The sequence below is a fragment of the Nycticebus coucang genome, chromosome 1, assembly GCF_027406575.1.
Source record: "Nycticebus coucang isolate mNycCou1 chromosome 1, mNycCou1.pri, whole genome shotgun sequence".
Taxonomy (NCBI): Eukaryota; Metazoa; Chordata; class Mammalia; order Primates; family Lorisidae; genus Nycticebus; species Nycticebus coucang.
In genome coordinates, this window is record NC_069780.1 from 184,889,289 (window position 1) to 184,902,019 (window position 12,731).

The 12,731-nt window shown below is 39.2% G+C and overlaps 1 protein-coding gene across 1 annotated transcript in view; it reads left to right on the plus strand.

The window, feature by feature from the left end:
• DNAH5 (dynein axonemal heavy chain 5) overlaps window positions 1-12,731 on the plus strand; it is a 237,582-nt gene that overhangs the window by 158,299 nt on the left and 66,552 nt on the right. The window contains exons 57-62 of the mRNA XM_053599003.1: window positions 510-741; window positions 1,823-1,937; window positions 2,191-2,367; window positions 4,279-4,482; window positions 7,579-7,758; window positions 10,465-10,602. Of these exons, the coding sequence (XP_053454978.1) occupies window positions 510-741; window positions 1,823-1,937; window positions 2,191-2,367; window positions 4,279-4,482; window positions 7,579-7,758; window positions 10,465-10,602 (1,046 nt within the window). The remainder of the gene's footprint in view (window positions 1-509; window positions 742-1,822; window positions 1,938-2,190; window positions 2,368-4,278; window positions 4,483-7,578; window positions 7,759-10,464; window positions 10,603-12,731) is intronic.

The following is a 12,731-nucleotide window of genomic DNA, read 5'->3' on the forward strand; positions in this document are numbered from 1 at the left end:
ACTTAAGCCCGGGAGTTGGAGGTTGCTGTGAGCTATGTGATGCCACAGCACTCTACAGAGGGCCATAAAGTGAGACTCTGTCTCTACAAAGAAAAACAAACAAAAAAAAACACTAAATGGAATTGTAAAATACGAGTACCAGGTGGGCACTGATTGCTGAGTTATTTGTACCATTTTGTCCTTATGTAAACTATAAAACAGGTGGGCTGCCCAGAACCTGCAGCTGTGCAGAAGAAACTTCTTTGCACAAGTACTAGAAAACAAAGAATGATGATAGCTTTAATGTATTTTATAGTTTTATACATAAAAGAGAAAATAAAATTGTTGATGTTATAAGCCTGGGGCCAAAAAGGCTGACATAGATCTATCTAGCCGGGACTACAAAAATAGTAGGCAGTCGAAGAAATAGCTAAGTCTTTAAAAAAACAAACAAACAGTTAATTAAAAAAAAAAATGGCGATTCCCATTCATACGTGTATTTCACACCCTGTCATCTTTGTCATTTCTAGTGTCGGAACACTTCCTTTCTTCCTATGAGGTTGACTGCAGTTTGGAAACTAAGAAGGCGGTAGTTCAGTGCATGGGCTCCTTCCAGGACGGGGTGGCCGAGAAGTGTGTTGATTATTTTCAGAGATTCCGACGCTCTACCCATGTGACCCCCAAATCGTACCTCTCCTTTATCCAGGGGTATAAGGTCACATATAGAGAAAAACATGTGGAAGTGCAGACCCTGGCCAGGAGGTGAGTGTGACGTGCCGATACAAAGAAGGAAGCAGGGGTTCTGTGGGCAGGTTGTGATGTGTGGAGAGGTTTTTGTTTGTTACAGCTGGGGCAGCAGGGCAGGGGCACCACTGGCGTGGAGAGGGTAGAGGCTGGAGGTGCTGCCCAGCATCCCACAGTCACGGGGCAGCTCGGCAACAAAGAAGTATCCCGCCAAGGTCAGTGTGCAGGAGTCGAGCAACCCTGCTCTTCAGCCTATCTGGAGGATTAGTCCTCCGTTCCTAGGAGCTTTATTGCTGTCCCAAAGGGGAAACCGTTGCCAGGTTTTTATGTGTCCTACCATTTTATTACAGAAGCAATAGCTCTGGAAGGGAGTGGAGAACGCAGACATCTCCCCCTCTGTCCTCTCCGCTGTCTCCTTCTACCCCTTCTAAACTCCTGAGAAGAGCAGGCCTGCTGCCTGTATGCACCGCCCAGGGTGTGCCCTGCTTCTCGGAAGTTTGTTCCCAATTTCACTGCCATGCCCTGTGCTTTTCTGAACAGTCAGATTTGCCAGAAGATGGCCCGAATCAGCCAGAGTAACAATATGGGAGTGATTGCACTAACTGGCTCTGAGCGCGCCCATCTTTAAGATCACATTATTTCAGGTTCAGGCAGGCAGCTAGTTCCTAAGGCTGTTCTGATGGCTTTAGATTTCCTTTTTTTTTCTTGAGCCCCCATTTTTCTTTTTTAAGCTTCATCCTTCTCTTTTGAAAAACAGAAATTATTTATTTTCCTTCTTCCATGAAAAAGCTTCAAACATTTGAAGTCTGTTGTCATGTAGCCTAAAGTCATTAAGATGTTTCTTGCATGATGCACATTTTAGAACGTTCTTCATTTCAAAAAGCGTGTTCTGGCAGATTCACCCTTCCCACACGGGGTCCATGAAGAACACAGATGTTACCAGTCTAGAGTTATCCTGGGCTTAGATCCTTTTGCTAAGCCTCTTGAGTTTGCTGTTTGCACACACCTATTCTTCAAATATTCATTCGTGGACCATTACTTGGAAAATGTGGCCAAGCACCACAAATTTTAACATGGCCACTTGGATTTTCAATTCTAGAATGAATACTGGCTTGAAAAAGCTAAAAGAAGCTTCAGAGTCTGTGGCAGCCCTGAGCAAAGAACTAGAAGTCAAAGAAAAGGAGCTACAAGTGGCCAATGACAAGGCTGACACGGTGGGTGGACTGTCGCACCCGTACCACGGCCCCTTTGACTTCCCAGTTCACGGGTGTTGACAGTGGCTGCATGTTCCCTAAATTAGAACCGGGAGTAGAAATCATTTATTTCCTTTGGAATAAAATGTTCTTATCATATGTATGAGAAATTGGCTAGGTGGACAAGCGCCACAAATCGGGGCAAGGATGAGCATTTTCAGCTGGGTCTTTGGTAATTTTTGACCAGGTGCTTTTTCGCTTTATATTGAATTAGGTCTTAAAAGAAGTGACAATGAAAGCACAGGCTGCGGAAAAGGTCAAGGCAGAGGTCCAGAAGGTGAAGGACAAAGCCCAGGCCATTGTGGATAGCATTTCTAAAGATAAAGCCATTGCTGAAGAAAAATTGGAAGCAGCAAAACCAGCGTTAGAAGAAGCAGAAGCTGCGCTGCAGGTAAATCTATGCGATAGAACGGACATCAGCTTTAGGGCCCAGGAGGCCGACGAAAGCCAAAAACATGAGCACTAAAAGGAAGTGCTCTGCATGACACTGGGACAATCATAGCAGCTTTCTGAAATAACATTTCCTCATTTATTCATTGAAGGCCTTGGCATCTGTAAGGTACAACCTCACTCTCGAGTACCCACATAGAGAACTATTGGTGTGTTGTAGCTCATTTAATGACAGAGTTTGGGGCAGGCTTCCTATACGATTAAATAAAGCAGTTAGGTGGCAATAACATAAACAGTGACATTTTAAAAGACATTAGATGCTGAGAAAATATAATGAGTGCAGTGGACTAGATCATACTTTAAAAGGCTGGTCTAGTTTAGAAGACTCAGTTCATAGGTAGGAAGTCCCAGGTACATCCCAACTGACATTTTGGCATCAGGTTATGTAAATAGACACCCCCCCCCCACCATAAGATATCTTATGCAAAGAATTTATTTCTATCTTGATACGAACCTGACTTTAACCAGCTCAAAGCAAAAATAAAATCTACCTCCAGATGTTAAATGAATGTTATAACCGTCATAGTGCTTTGCCTGCAAAGAAAAGAAGAATTTTATACTTAGCTGAAACAGGTTGATTTTCAGATCTGTCCTTCCCTTCAAGTCCTTTTTACCTGGGTCCCTAATATAACATAATTCTTTTTGAAAATTCCTTCTTAAAGGTAAAGTAAAATAAGCACTCCTAGCCCTTACATCTTATGTAACTTTAATTTGACCCTGCTTTCCCAGCCGGCTGTTATTCTATTTCTCTTTTTCTTTTATGGACAGACATCTGAAATAAAGGTCTATCTGCCACTTCTAGATCTTTACCACACATTCTCCTTAACTTCCAGCTGTCCAGCTTTTCACATATGCTGGGCCATTAAAACAAACCTTTTCAAGGTGTACAGTTACATTTTTGATGTGCCAAGTTCAGTGTTTTATCTTTCTCCCCAGTCCTCAGAGAAAAGATCATTAGCCTTGATGAGAAAGTCATTGGTTACTATCACTGGTTATCTCTGGATGGGAGGGATGGAACGCAAACAAGATGGAAAGTGTTTAAGACCTGAAGGGACTGAACACACAGTATATGTGTTAGAAATAGGACTGTGTCCAATGCTCATATTGAATGCTTATCTAATACATATCCCATGAAGACTTTGAGAGTTATTATCAACCAAAACAGGACTGTGTCCAATGCTCATATTGAATGCTTATCTAATACATATTCCATGAAGACTTTGAGAGTTATTATCAACCAAAACAGGTCAATGAGACTATTAAATCATTTACTTGATAAGAGTAGTAGAAATGGAATGGAACTTTCTGAGAGAGCTTAGTAAAATTCATATTGCTCAAGTTCTTTCGTTTAAAGGTCAGTTCCCAGCTAAGAAACCTCTAATTATTCAGTCTGTCAGCCCTGCGGCTACCCTCTGGTGACAGTACCCGGTGACAAGTCTGAGTTGGTTAGGAGAGAGGTGGATTCTTGACCTACATAGCTAATGAGCAAAAAGCACTGACAAAACTGTATTTTTCCTGGTTTCGAACCCTGATAATCTACTTATGTGCTGAGTATTCTTTTTCTTTTAGGTTACGCTTTTCTCTTTTTTCTGGCACAAAGTGGACTGTGGAATTTTAGAGAAGTCATAGGTCCTTATCTGCTCACAACATTTCTCTCCACTTGCTGTCAGTTTAAATAGTAGAATCGTGAACTTTTGGGACTTTTTTGGGGTATTAGAAGTGTGCCTAAACCCTGTGGCTCTGTGTCTGATTTAGACATGTTTTGTGTCCTCTGTTGAGCTGGTAGCATTCAGACATGAAAAGCTGGGTTGCCTGCACTTTCTTATCTGACGCCTGCCTTTTACCCCCCCAGACCATCAAGCCCTCTGACATCGCCACTGTCCGCACGCTGGGCCGACCCCCTCACCTCATCATGCGGATCATGGACTGTGTGCTGTTGCTGTTTCAAAGGAAAGTCAATGCAGTGAAAATCGACCTGGAAAAAAGCTGTACCATTCCTTCCTGGCAGGAATCTTTGAAACTGATGACTGCAGGGAACTTTTTACAGAACTTACAGGTTGGTAGTTCAACAGTGATGGGCTAAGAGAGAACTCCGTCTTCACTGGGGTATCTGAGCCCTTTAACAGAATATGTTTTTGAAAAGAATTCTTTCTACATACATGTTCTTCCCAGTATAGAATTTTCTCTTTAAAATATAAGACATTGTAAACATTAGAGCCTTTTCCGGCAGATTTTAGTTATATTAAAGCATCATCGGTGATAGGTACACGTCAATAAAATTGAAAAAAAAAAGACATTTGAAGATTACATATGTGTATATGTGTGTACATATTAACATATTTATATTTTGCAATTCTTGGTAGTAAGGTTTTTTGGTCTTAATTTACAGCTTTAAGATTTTATTATGAGATAGTACTTACAGGTAACAACATGTATAAATTTCCAACGTACAGCTTTATGAATATTTACATGGGCCTATACCTATTAGTGAACACTCAGAGACCCCAGAAATCAGTCCTGTGTCCCAACTCAGTCCATAACTTCCCTTCAGATCATTATTATTCTCATCTCTATCCAGATAGTTAGGTTCTTCTGTTTTTGACATGTGCACATATAACATTCCATGGTATGAGCTCTTGTTTTGACTTCTTTCATTCAGTGCGTCTGTGAGATTCATTTTTACTGTTGGGAAACATAGTATTTCTTTCTTTTCTCATTGTTATGTGGCTTTCCAGCATACTAACATGGTATGAATAAACATACTATGTTAAACAGCTGGTTCTTCAAGGGGGAAAGAAGAAAAAAAAAAAACCCACCAAAAAAAAGCTCTGAATTTGAAATATTTGTCCTGCGGGTGTTTCTGCTCCCACAATGGCTATTTTCAAGCAACCAAGACGATGCCTCTGCAGGTGGGATTGGGAAGTGCTACACAGTAGCTCGCCCCTTCACGGTGTATCTGCCAGACAGATTCAGTGGACCCACATGACCTGGAAGACACAGACAAGAGTAAAATGATTACAAAGTAGTGCATTTTGACTACCTGTTTATCTTTGTTTTAAATATCATTTAATTAATTGTAAGTTTTATACAATTCCATTTTTTTTACAGTGGCTGTGTTTAACAAGTCTGTAAAATTCCTGAAAATTTAATAGTTATTTTTTACTAGCACCAGTGTGAAACACTGTATTTTGTTCCAATTTGTTTTTCCATTGTCCTACTGCTGAATTTTTGGGCTCTTATTCCATTTTGGCTCTTACAAACAAAGCTGATGTGAATACTGGCCTCGAGGTCGTTTGGTGGCTTTATGTCTGCGTGCATTTCTGTTGTCTGTATATCTGGAAGAGGAATTTCTGGGTCTTACACAGATTTAATCAGCTTTGGTGAATAGTGCCAATGAGATTCCAAAAATGGCTGTGTCAGTTTGCACACTCACCAGCAAGGGGTAAGTTGCTGCACACCTTCACTATTTTCTACTTTTAGTTATTCGGTAGTAGTATTTATTTAGTTATTAGTAGTAGTAGTGCTTTGTTGTCCACTTAATTTGCATTTCCCTACTGACTAAGGACACTATCTATCTTTTTATAGGCTTATGAATCTCTTGAGAAATTTTTTTGTTAAGTGCCTCTTGAGGCCTCTTGTCCATGTAAAAATTTTTTTTATCACTTTGTAGAAATCTTTAACATATAAAACATGACTAACTTATTTATAAGTTTGCAAATACTGTCTGCTGCTTTCTGGGTCAGTGTTCACTCTGATGATGGTGATCAGAAGTTATGAAGTTCAATGGAGTCAAATTAATTTATCAATATTTTCCCTGATTGTGTTTTCCGTGTTCTATTTAGGGGATTCCCCCCCCCCCCAATCTAAGGCAGAATAAATTCTTCGATGTTTTCTTCTGGAAGTGCTATTGTTTTATCTTTCATATTTAAATTTTGAGACAACTAAATGGGAACACACAGCCCACATCTATCTCCCAAGCTGTAACTTCGGTGCTGTTATTCAGTCTTCAAACCACATTGCTCAAGGGATGCCATTAACTTCAGCAGCTGTAACAATAGGTAGCTTATAGAAATAGTGGAACATATGGATTTGTCCAAGTTAATTATAATAGGAGACTCTCTGCCAATGAATTTGGACTTTGAACGGAATCCTAGCAGGTGACTCCAGGGTCCCGCCTTACCTGGGGCTGAGCCTGGGCTCTTGGAAGCTTCATTGCTGTTTGTCTTTCCGTCACCTCCCAGACATTCTTCTGGCTTTTCTCTGGCTTCACTATTTTTCAAGTCCCATAAGAGAAATTTGTGTTAAATGAGGTCTGAATGAGAGTGTGTTCTACTCAGCATTGTGTGATGTGTTCTGTGAAGGCTTATGTCACTAAATTATTTAGATGCTACATTTCTTTCTACCTGGAAAACATTTAATCAAATAATCTTCTTTCAAAAGATCAAACACCACTTTTAAAAGATCCCAATTTCATTGTTTGGTCCATCTTCTTTTTCCGATGTGGGAAGCCATTCTTAATTCATTTCTGCTACTATTTTAAAATTTTATCCCTCCAGCAGGTAATAATTCTCTCACATTCTTGTTAGTTCTATGATTAAAAATTAATTCATCACCCTCAAGGCCTAATGTCCAAGATATTATCTTCAAATTTCAGGTGAGTTTAATAAAACCTCTGTCTGACTACATTAAGCACTTAGTTACTGATAAATGCTAAATACATGTGTCCTCAGGCTGAATACACCTGTGTATGTGTTTGTTTTTAATTGTAGATTTTTTGTGTTTGTAATTCATCTATTTAGGATTCATGACGAGAAATTTTTATTGCTTTGGACATTGTAATAACTATAATGGTATTCATCACCTAAATAATTTACTATTTCCCTGGATCCCAGTCTATTTATTTAGGGTTGATATCTCTTTCCTACAGAAGACAAATTGTACTCTAACTGACTTCTTATCTGTCATTATCTACGATGCTTTCACCTTTAGAACTTTTGCATGATATGCTGAAATACTGACAAAATATTAAAGCGATCCCATTTATCCTTATGTGGCTGTTTCAATATTTTCAATGGTCTTGATGGCATAACATGACAATGACTTCATGGAAAGAAGTGTTTTCATTTTTTTTTTCACTCTTTTTCTCTCATAGCAATTCCCCAAAGACACCATCAATGAAGAGGTTATAGAATTCTTGAATCCTTACTTTGACATGGCCGACTATAACATCGAAATGGCTAAACGCGTCTGTGGAAATGTCGCTGGTCTCTGTTCTTGGACGAAAGCCATGGCTTCCTTCTTTTCTATCAACAGAGAGGTGCTGCCTCTGAAGGTGAGCCCCCTGGTGGAGGTGTGTGAAATGTGCCCGGGAGGAGTCTCCGGGTAAACTGGTCCTGTCTTTTCAGAGTAGCGCAGGTACCTTCAGCCTCCGGTGTGACGGTCCTCAGGCCTACAGGGAGAGCAAGCAACAGAAAGGCTGAGCATTTCTTTCTCCTCTGTAATCCCACAGTTTTATGAGCCTTTAAGCGTGGGCTCTCTACAAGGATACTAAGTCCATAATGGGCTGCTGGATATTTTTTCCTCCCCCGTGTTATTTTTCTTAATTTTGAAATTTTTAAATATTTTTATATATTAGGGCTACATAATAGTTATATATATTTATGGGGGTACATGTGAAGATTTTATACAGGTATACAATATATATCAGTCAAATCAAGGTAATTGGCTCAAGCATTTATCATTTCTTTGTGTTAGGAACATTCTGATTCCACTCTTAGTTATTTTAAAGTATGCCATAACTTATTGTTGACTATAGTCATTTTGGTTTATTCATTATATATAATATATACAAATATATATATATGTGTGTGTGTGTATATATATATTTGCACCAGTTAACCATCCCCACTTTATCTCATCATCCTCTCTACCTTCCCAGCCTCTGGTGACCATCATTCCACTCTTCATGAGAGCCGTTTCAATTTTTAGCTTCCACATGTGAGTGAGAACATGGGAAGTTTGTCTTTTGGTGCTTGCCTTGTTTCACTTAAAGTTCTCCAATGTCATCTAAAAAATTAGCTGGGCGTTGTGGTGGGCACCTGTAGTCCTAGCTACTCGGGAGGCTGAGGCAGGAGGATTGCTTGAACCCAGGAGTTTGAGGTTGCTGTGAGCTAGGTTGACATCATGGCACTCTAGCCTGGGGAACAGAGTGAGATTTTGTCTAAAAAAAAAGAAAGAAAGAAATATAGACTAAGGCCTCTAATTTCACTTATTGCTGGCTTCACTTATAAATCCCTGCTTCCTAAGTGAGGAGAGATCACAGTCACTCCCTAAACTTCAGGTAGAGCGCCTTTGATACTAATTACTGGGAAACAGTTGAGGGGCTGTGCACTTTCATCTTGCAGTCTCTGCAGATGGGGCCAAATGACTTCCAGTAGTGAAAACATTCTAACAGGCATTAATTACTCTGATAGCAACTTGGATTCTGTTTAAGCACATGATAATGAGATTTCTCTTTGATTCACATCGGTCCTTGCTTTAAAAAGTAGAATCTTAAATATTGGACACAGGTAATAACAATAGCAGCATCTATTATTTATTAAAGTTTGGTATGTGCCAGGTAATAGACTTGGGGTTTTATATATGCTATTTTGTTTAATCTTCACCAAAGCCATGGGTGATAGTTTTCAGTTATTTTAATAGAGAAAATGGGGCTCACAGGGTTTAAGTAATGTGAGCAGAGCTCTAGAACTTCTAACTTGAGCAATTGAGTTTGAAGGATTTTGGTTAGAAATTATTGAGAGCCCCTCATTTAATAAAAATGTTTATGTTTTGTGAATAAAGTACTAGAAATTGTTCAAAATCTTTGAGGCTGTGATAGTATGTCATTAGTACGTTACTTTAAATTATCCGTTGTTTTACAGAGTGGCCCTACTTTTCTTTCATGTTTGAGCTGTAGGAACAGTTGCAGCTTAGAGCATAGCTGAGAGAAAATTGTTACACCATTTAGATAGATTTTTTTTCAATGATAACTTTTATAGTGGTGCTTTTGCCCATCACCAGGGCTAGTCAATTATGAAATTCTGACTTTTTCCTTAAAGACTTATTCTGCCAAAATTTTAAAGCCTGGGGTTTTGAGATAGAGAGATAATTTATCTCAATTTTTTTTAAAAAAATAATTATTACTTCTTTAACACCTCAGAAAAGGTATGGTTTGTGCTAGTGGACCTGCCATTGTAGTCAATTCTCACATTTGTAGTCTTAAAAGAGAGAGATTTGATTTCAAAAAAATTCTTTTAAAGGACCCAAATCCCTGTAAGCATAGGCTATTTTTCAAACTTCATCTTTTGCTAATATTATTGCTTTTGAGTATGTCTTTTGTATCTATTTTAGTAGCTTTTTAAAAACAAATATTTTTTGTTGGCCACAGCTCAAAGTATCAAATCTACTTTTATGGAAAGTAAGAAATTCATGAAAAACCACAGGAGCGGCATCAAGACCACCCCACAAACACATCGTGCACTTTCACGTTCACTAAGAGTTATGTTCTGACCTCTGTTACTCGTCCACAGTGATGAGTCTTGCTAGGCAGATAGCTCTAGATACTCAGTTTCCCCCTACAACTCTTAATATTATAATGTTCAATAATTTGCATATGTATTTAATATTATAGTGTTCTAGTCTAAAGATGGGCTAACTATGGCCCACGGGGCCAAATGTAGCCTACTAGTCATACTTGCATGGCTCATGAAATAAAAACAGTTTCAACCTTTTTAATAAATAAATCTATGATAGCTTTGATTTTGCCTCTTAGCCCCAGAAATCTGAAATGTTTACTATCAGGCACTTTACAGAAAAGGCGTATTGACTTCTTACTAATAAACTGTGACTTTCACATTAAGATTTGGTGTTGATGATGCAATTTGAAAAGATGCTGAGAAAAGGAACAAACATGTAATTCTGACGAATTATCAGATTCTGGCATGCAGGATGTTTGGAGATTTTCTGCCACCTTTTGCCCTGTGTGCATCCTGTGCAGGCCAACCTGGTGGTGCAGGAGAACCGGCACGTCCTGGCCCTGCAGGACCTGCAGAAGGCTCAGGCGGAGCTGGATGACAAGCAGGCGGAGCTTGATGTGGTGCGGGCTGAGTATGAGCAGGCGACAGCTGAAAAGCAGGTACCTGTCCTTTGTCCTGGGAGGGACTGTCTCACACTTACACAGCGATTGTAAGCCTCGTTCCTTTTCTATTGTTACTCTCAAAGTGTTTGGTTTCCAGGGGGGAATCAGTGAATTTATATATAGCACATCATAGCACATCATCCCTCACTGAGTCCTAGACTTGGTTTCTACTAGACACCAAGGGCCTTTCATGAGATGGCAGGGTGGTCAGCCACAGTAAGCAGTCAGTTTAGGAACATAACCATTCTGAATTTCCTTATTAAGGATATGGTGCTGATAAGAGCATTTTGAGTAGGATTTTTTGTTATATTTTTCAAATTCTGTCTTTCCCCATTACCTTATTTAATCTATGAAATGACCTTGCAGGATGGGCAGGGTGTATGTTTTTATTCCCATTTTAGTGAAAAGAAACTGAGGCTTAGAGAGGATAAGAGACTGGATCCTGGTTTCAGGGTGGTCAGAGGGGCTGTGGACTAGACCTTGATCTTCTGATATTTATCTGAGGCCTCTGCTGGGTCAGTGTGAACGACCATATGGCTGTATCCCAGCGACAATGATCATCTACAGCCATCTCAACCTATGCACACATCGCAGCTTCAGCACATTTTGGAATCTAGGTTTATACATTTTCTATTAGCTCTTTATTTTCATTTATACTAATTGCAGCTCCACTGGGGCCTCCTTCTTTCTGGTATTTGAGGCAGAGTTAACATGAAGCTGATGTAGCTTGAACTTCAGGGTCCCTTGATTTGCAGAGGTCCTGGTGAGTGCTGGGGCTCCAGAGTTCTTGGGATTTGTAGACTGTGACGTTTCCAGGTTATGATCAGCAAACATTCCCATGCCAGTGTTCAGTTATAATGCCTAAAGAAACTGCAGAGAAAAGGCACTGAGGACTTTGTCATGATCTTCTCCCTTACTTTGAATACATACTCACTTTTGTATTTTATATTTGTAAAAATTCTCTGATGATTTTTCTTAAAGTGGTCTCCCCAGGTTATAGAAGCTTCTGGCCTCACCAAATCTGTATCTGCCTTGACTATATTCTATATTTGGTAGATAAGAGCTAGATTCACCCTACTTTCCCCCGATTTTATGAAATTCACCCCTGGACACATTGAAATTCTTGACTTGGTCTTATAGCCCCAGTAAAAGTCCCAATAAAAGAGTTTAGACCTACATTTTAGTTAACACTATATATGGAGTGTATGGTGTTTTCCCTTAAAGCTAAGTCTTCTCAAAACAAAATAACAGCTTTTTAGAAGTTTTAAAGAAGTAGTACTTATATGGATTTATATTCTTATGTTCCATAAAATTCATTTATATAGGGAGAAAATTAACATTGCAATTTGAAAGAGTGCTTTAGAAATGATGAGGAAGGCGTGTCAATTTCCATTATTTTGGGTGCTGCCTTAAATCAGGGAACTATTGCAAACAGTGAAAATATTTTATGTTCTCATTTTATGTGTTTAAATTTTAACATTTCATATTGATTTATTCAATAAGCTTTATTGTTTTTGAGCATCTTTTATTTGTGAGGTAAATAATCCTGGGACTACACAGGAACTGTTAGTCCTTGAAAACTTGAGTTTCAACAAATGTCAAAATTTCTTTAATTAAATCTTCTTAGCAAAGTATCTTAAGAATGGAAGAAAAAGTATCCAGTGTATTCAGCCCTACAATGAAACCAAGTTCATGGTTTTTATAGCCCAAGAGTATGGGGAAAGGGGATAGGGAGGGAAGGGGTGTGGGGAGGATGGGCGGAGGGAGGGTGATTGGTGGGACCACACCTATGGTGCATCTTACAAGGGTACATGTGGAATTTACTAAATGTAGAATATAAATGTCTTAATATAATAACTAAGAAAATGCCATGAAGGCTATATTAACCAGTTTGATGAAAATATTTCAAATTGTATATAAAACCAGCACATTATACCCCATGATTGCATTAATGTACACAGCTATGATTTAATTTAAAAAAAAAACAAAACCTGGCCTCACCTACCACCACCCTGTGAATCTGACACCTTCAGTCATTTTTGTTGCTCTTTCCCCTGCAAAGAACTCCAAGACTGTTCCAGGGACTGGTGGAGCTCCCAGAAGGAAGGAGAAGGGCGTCAGCACGT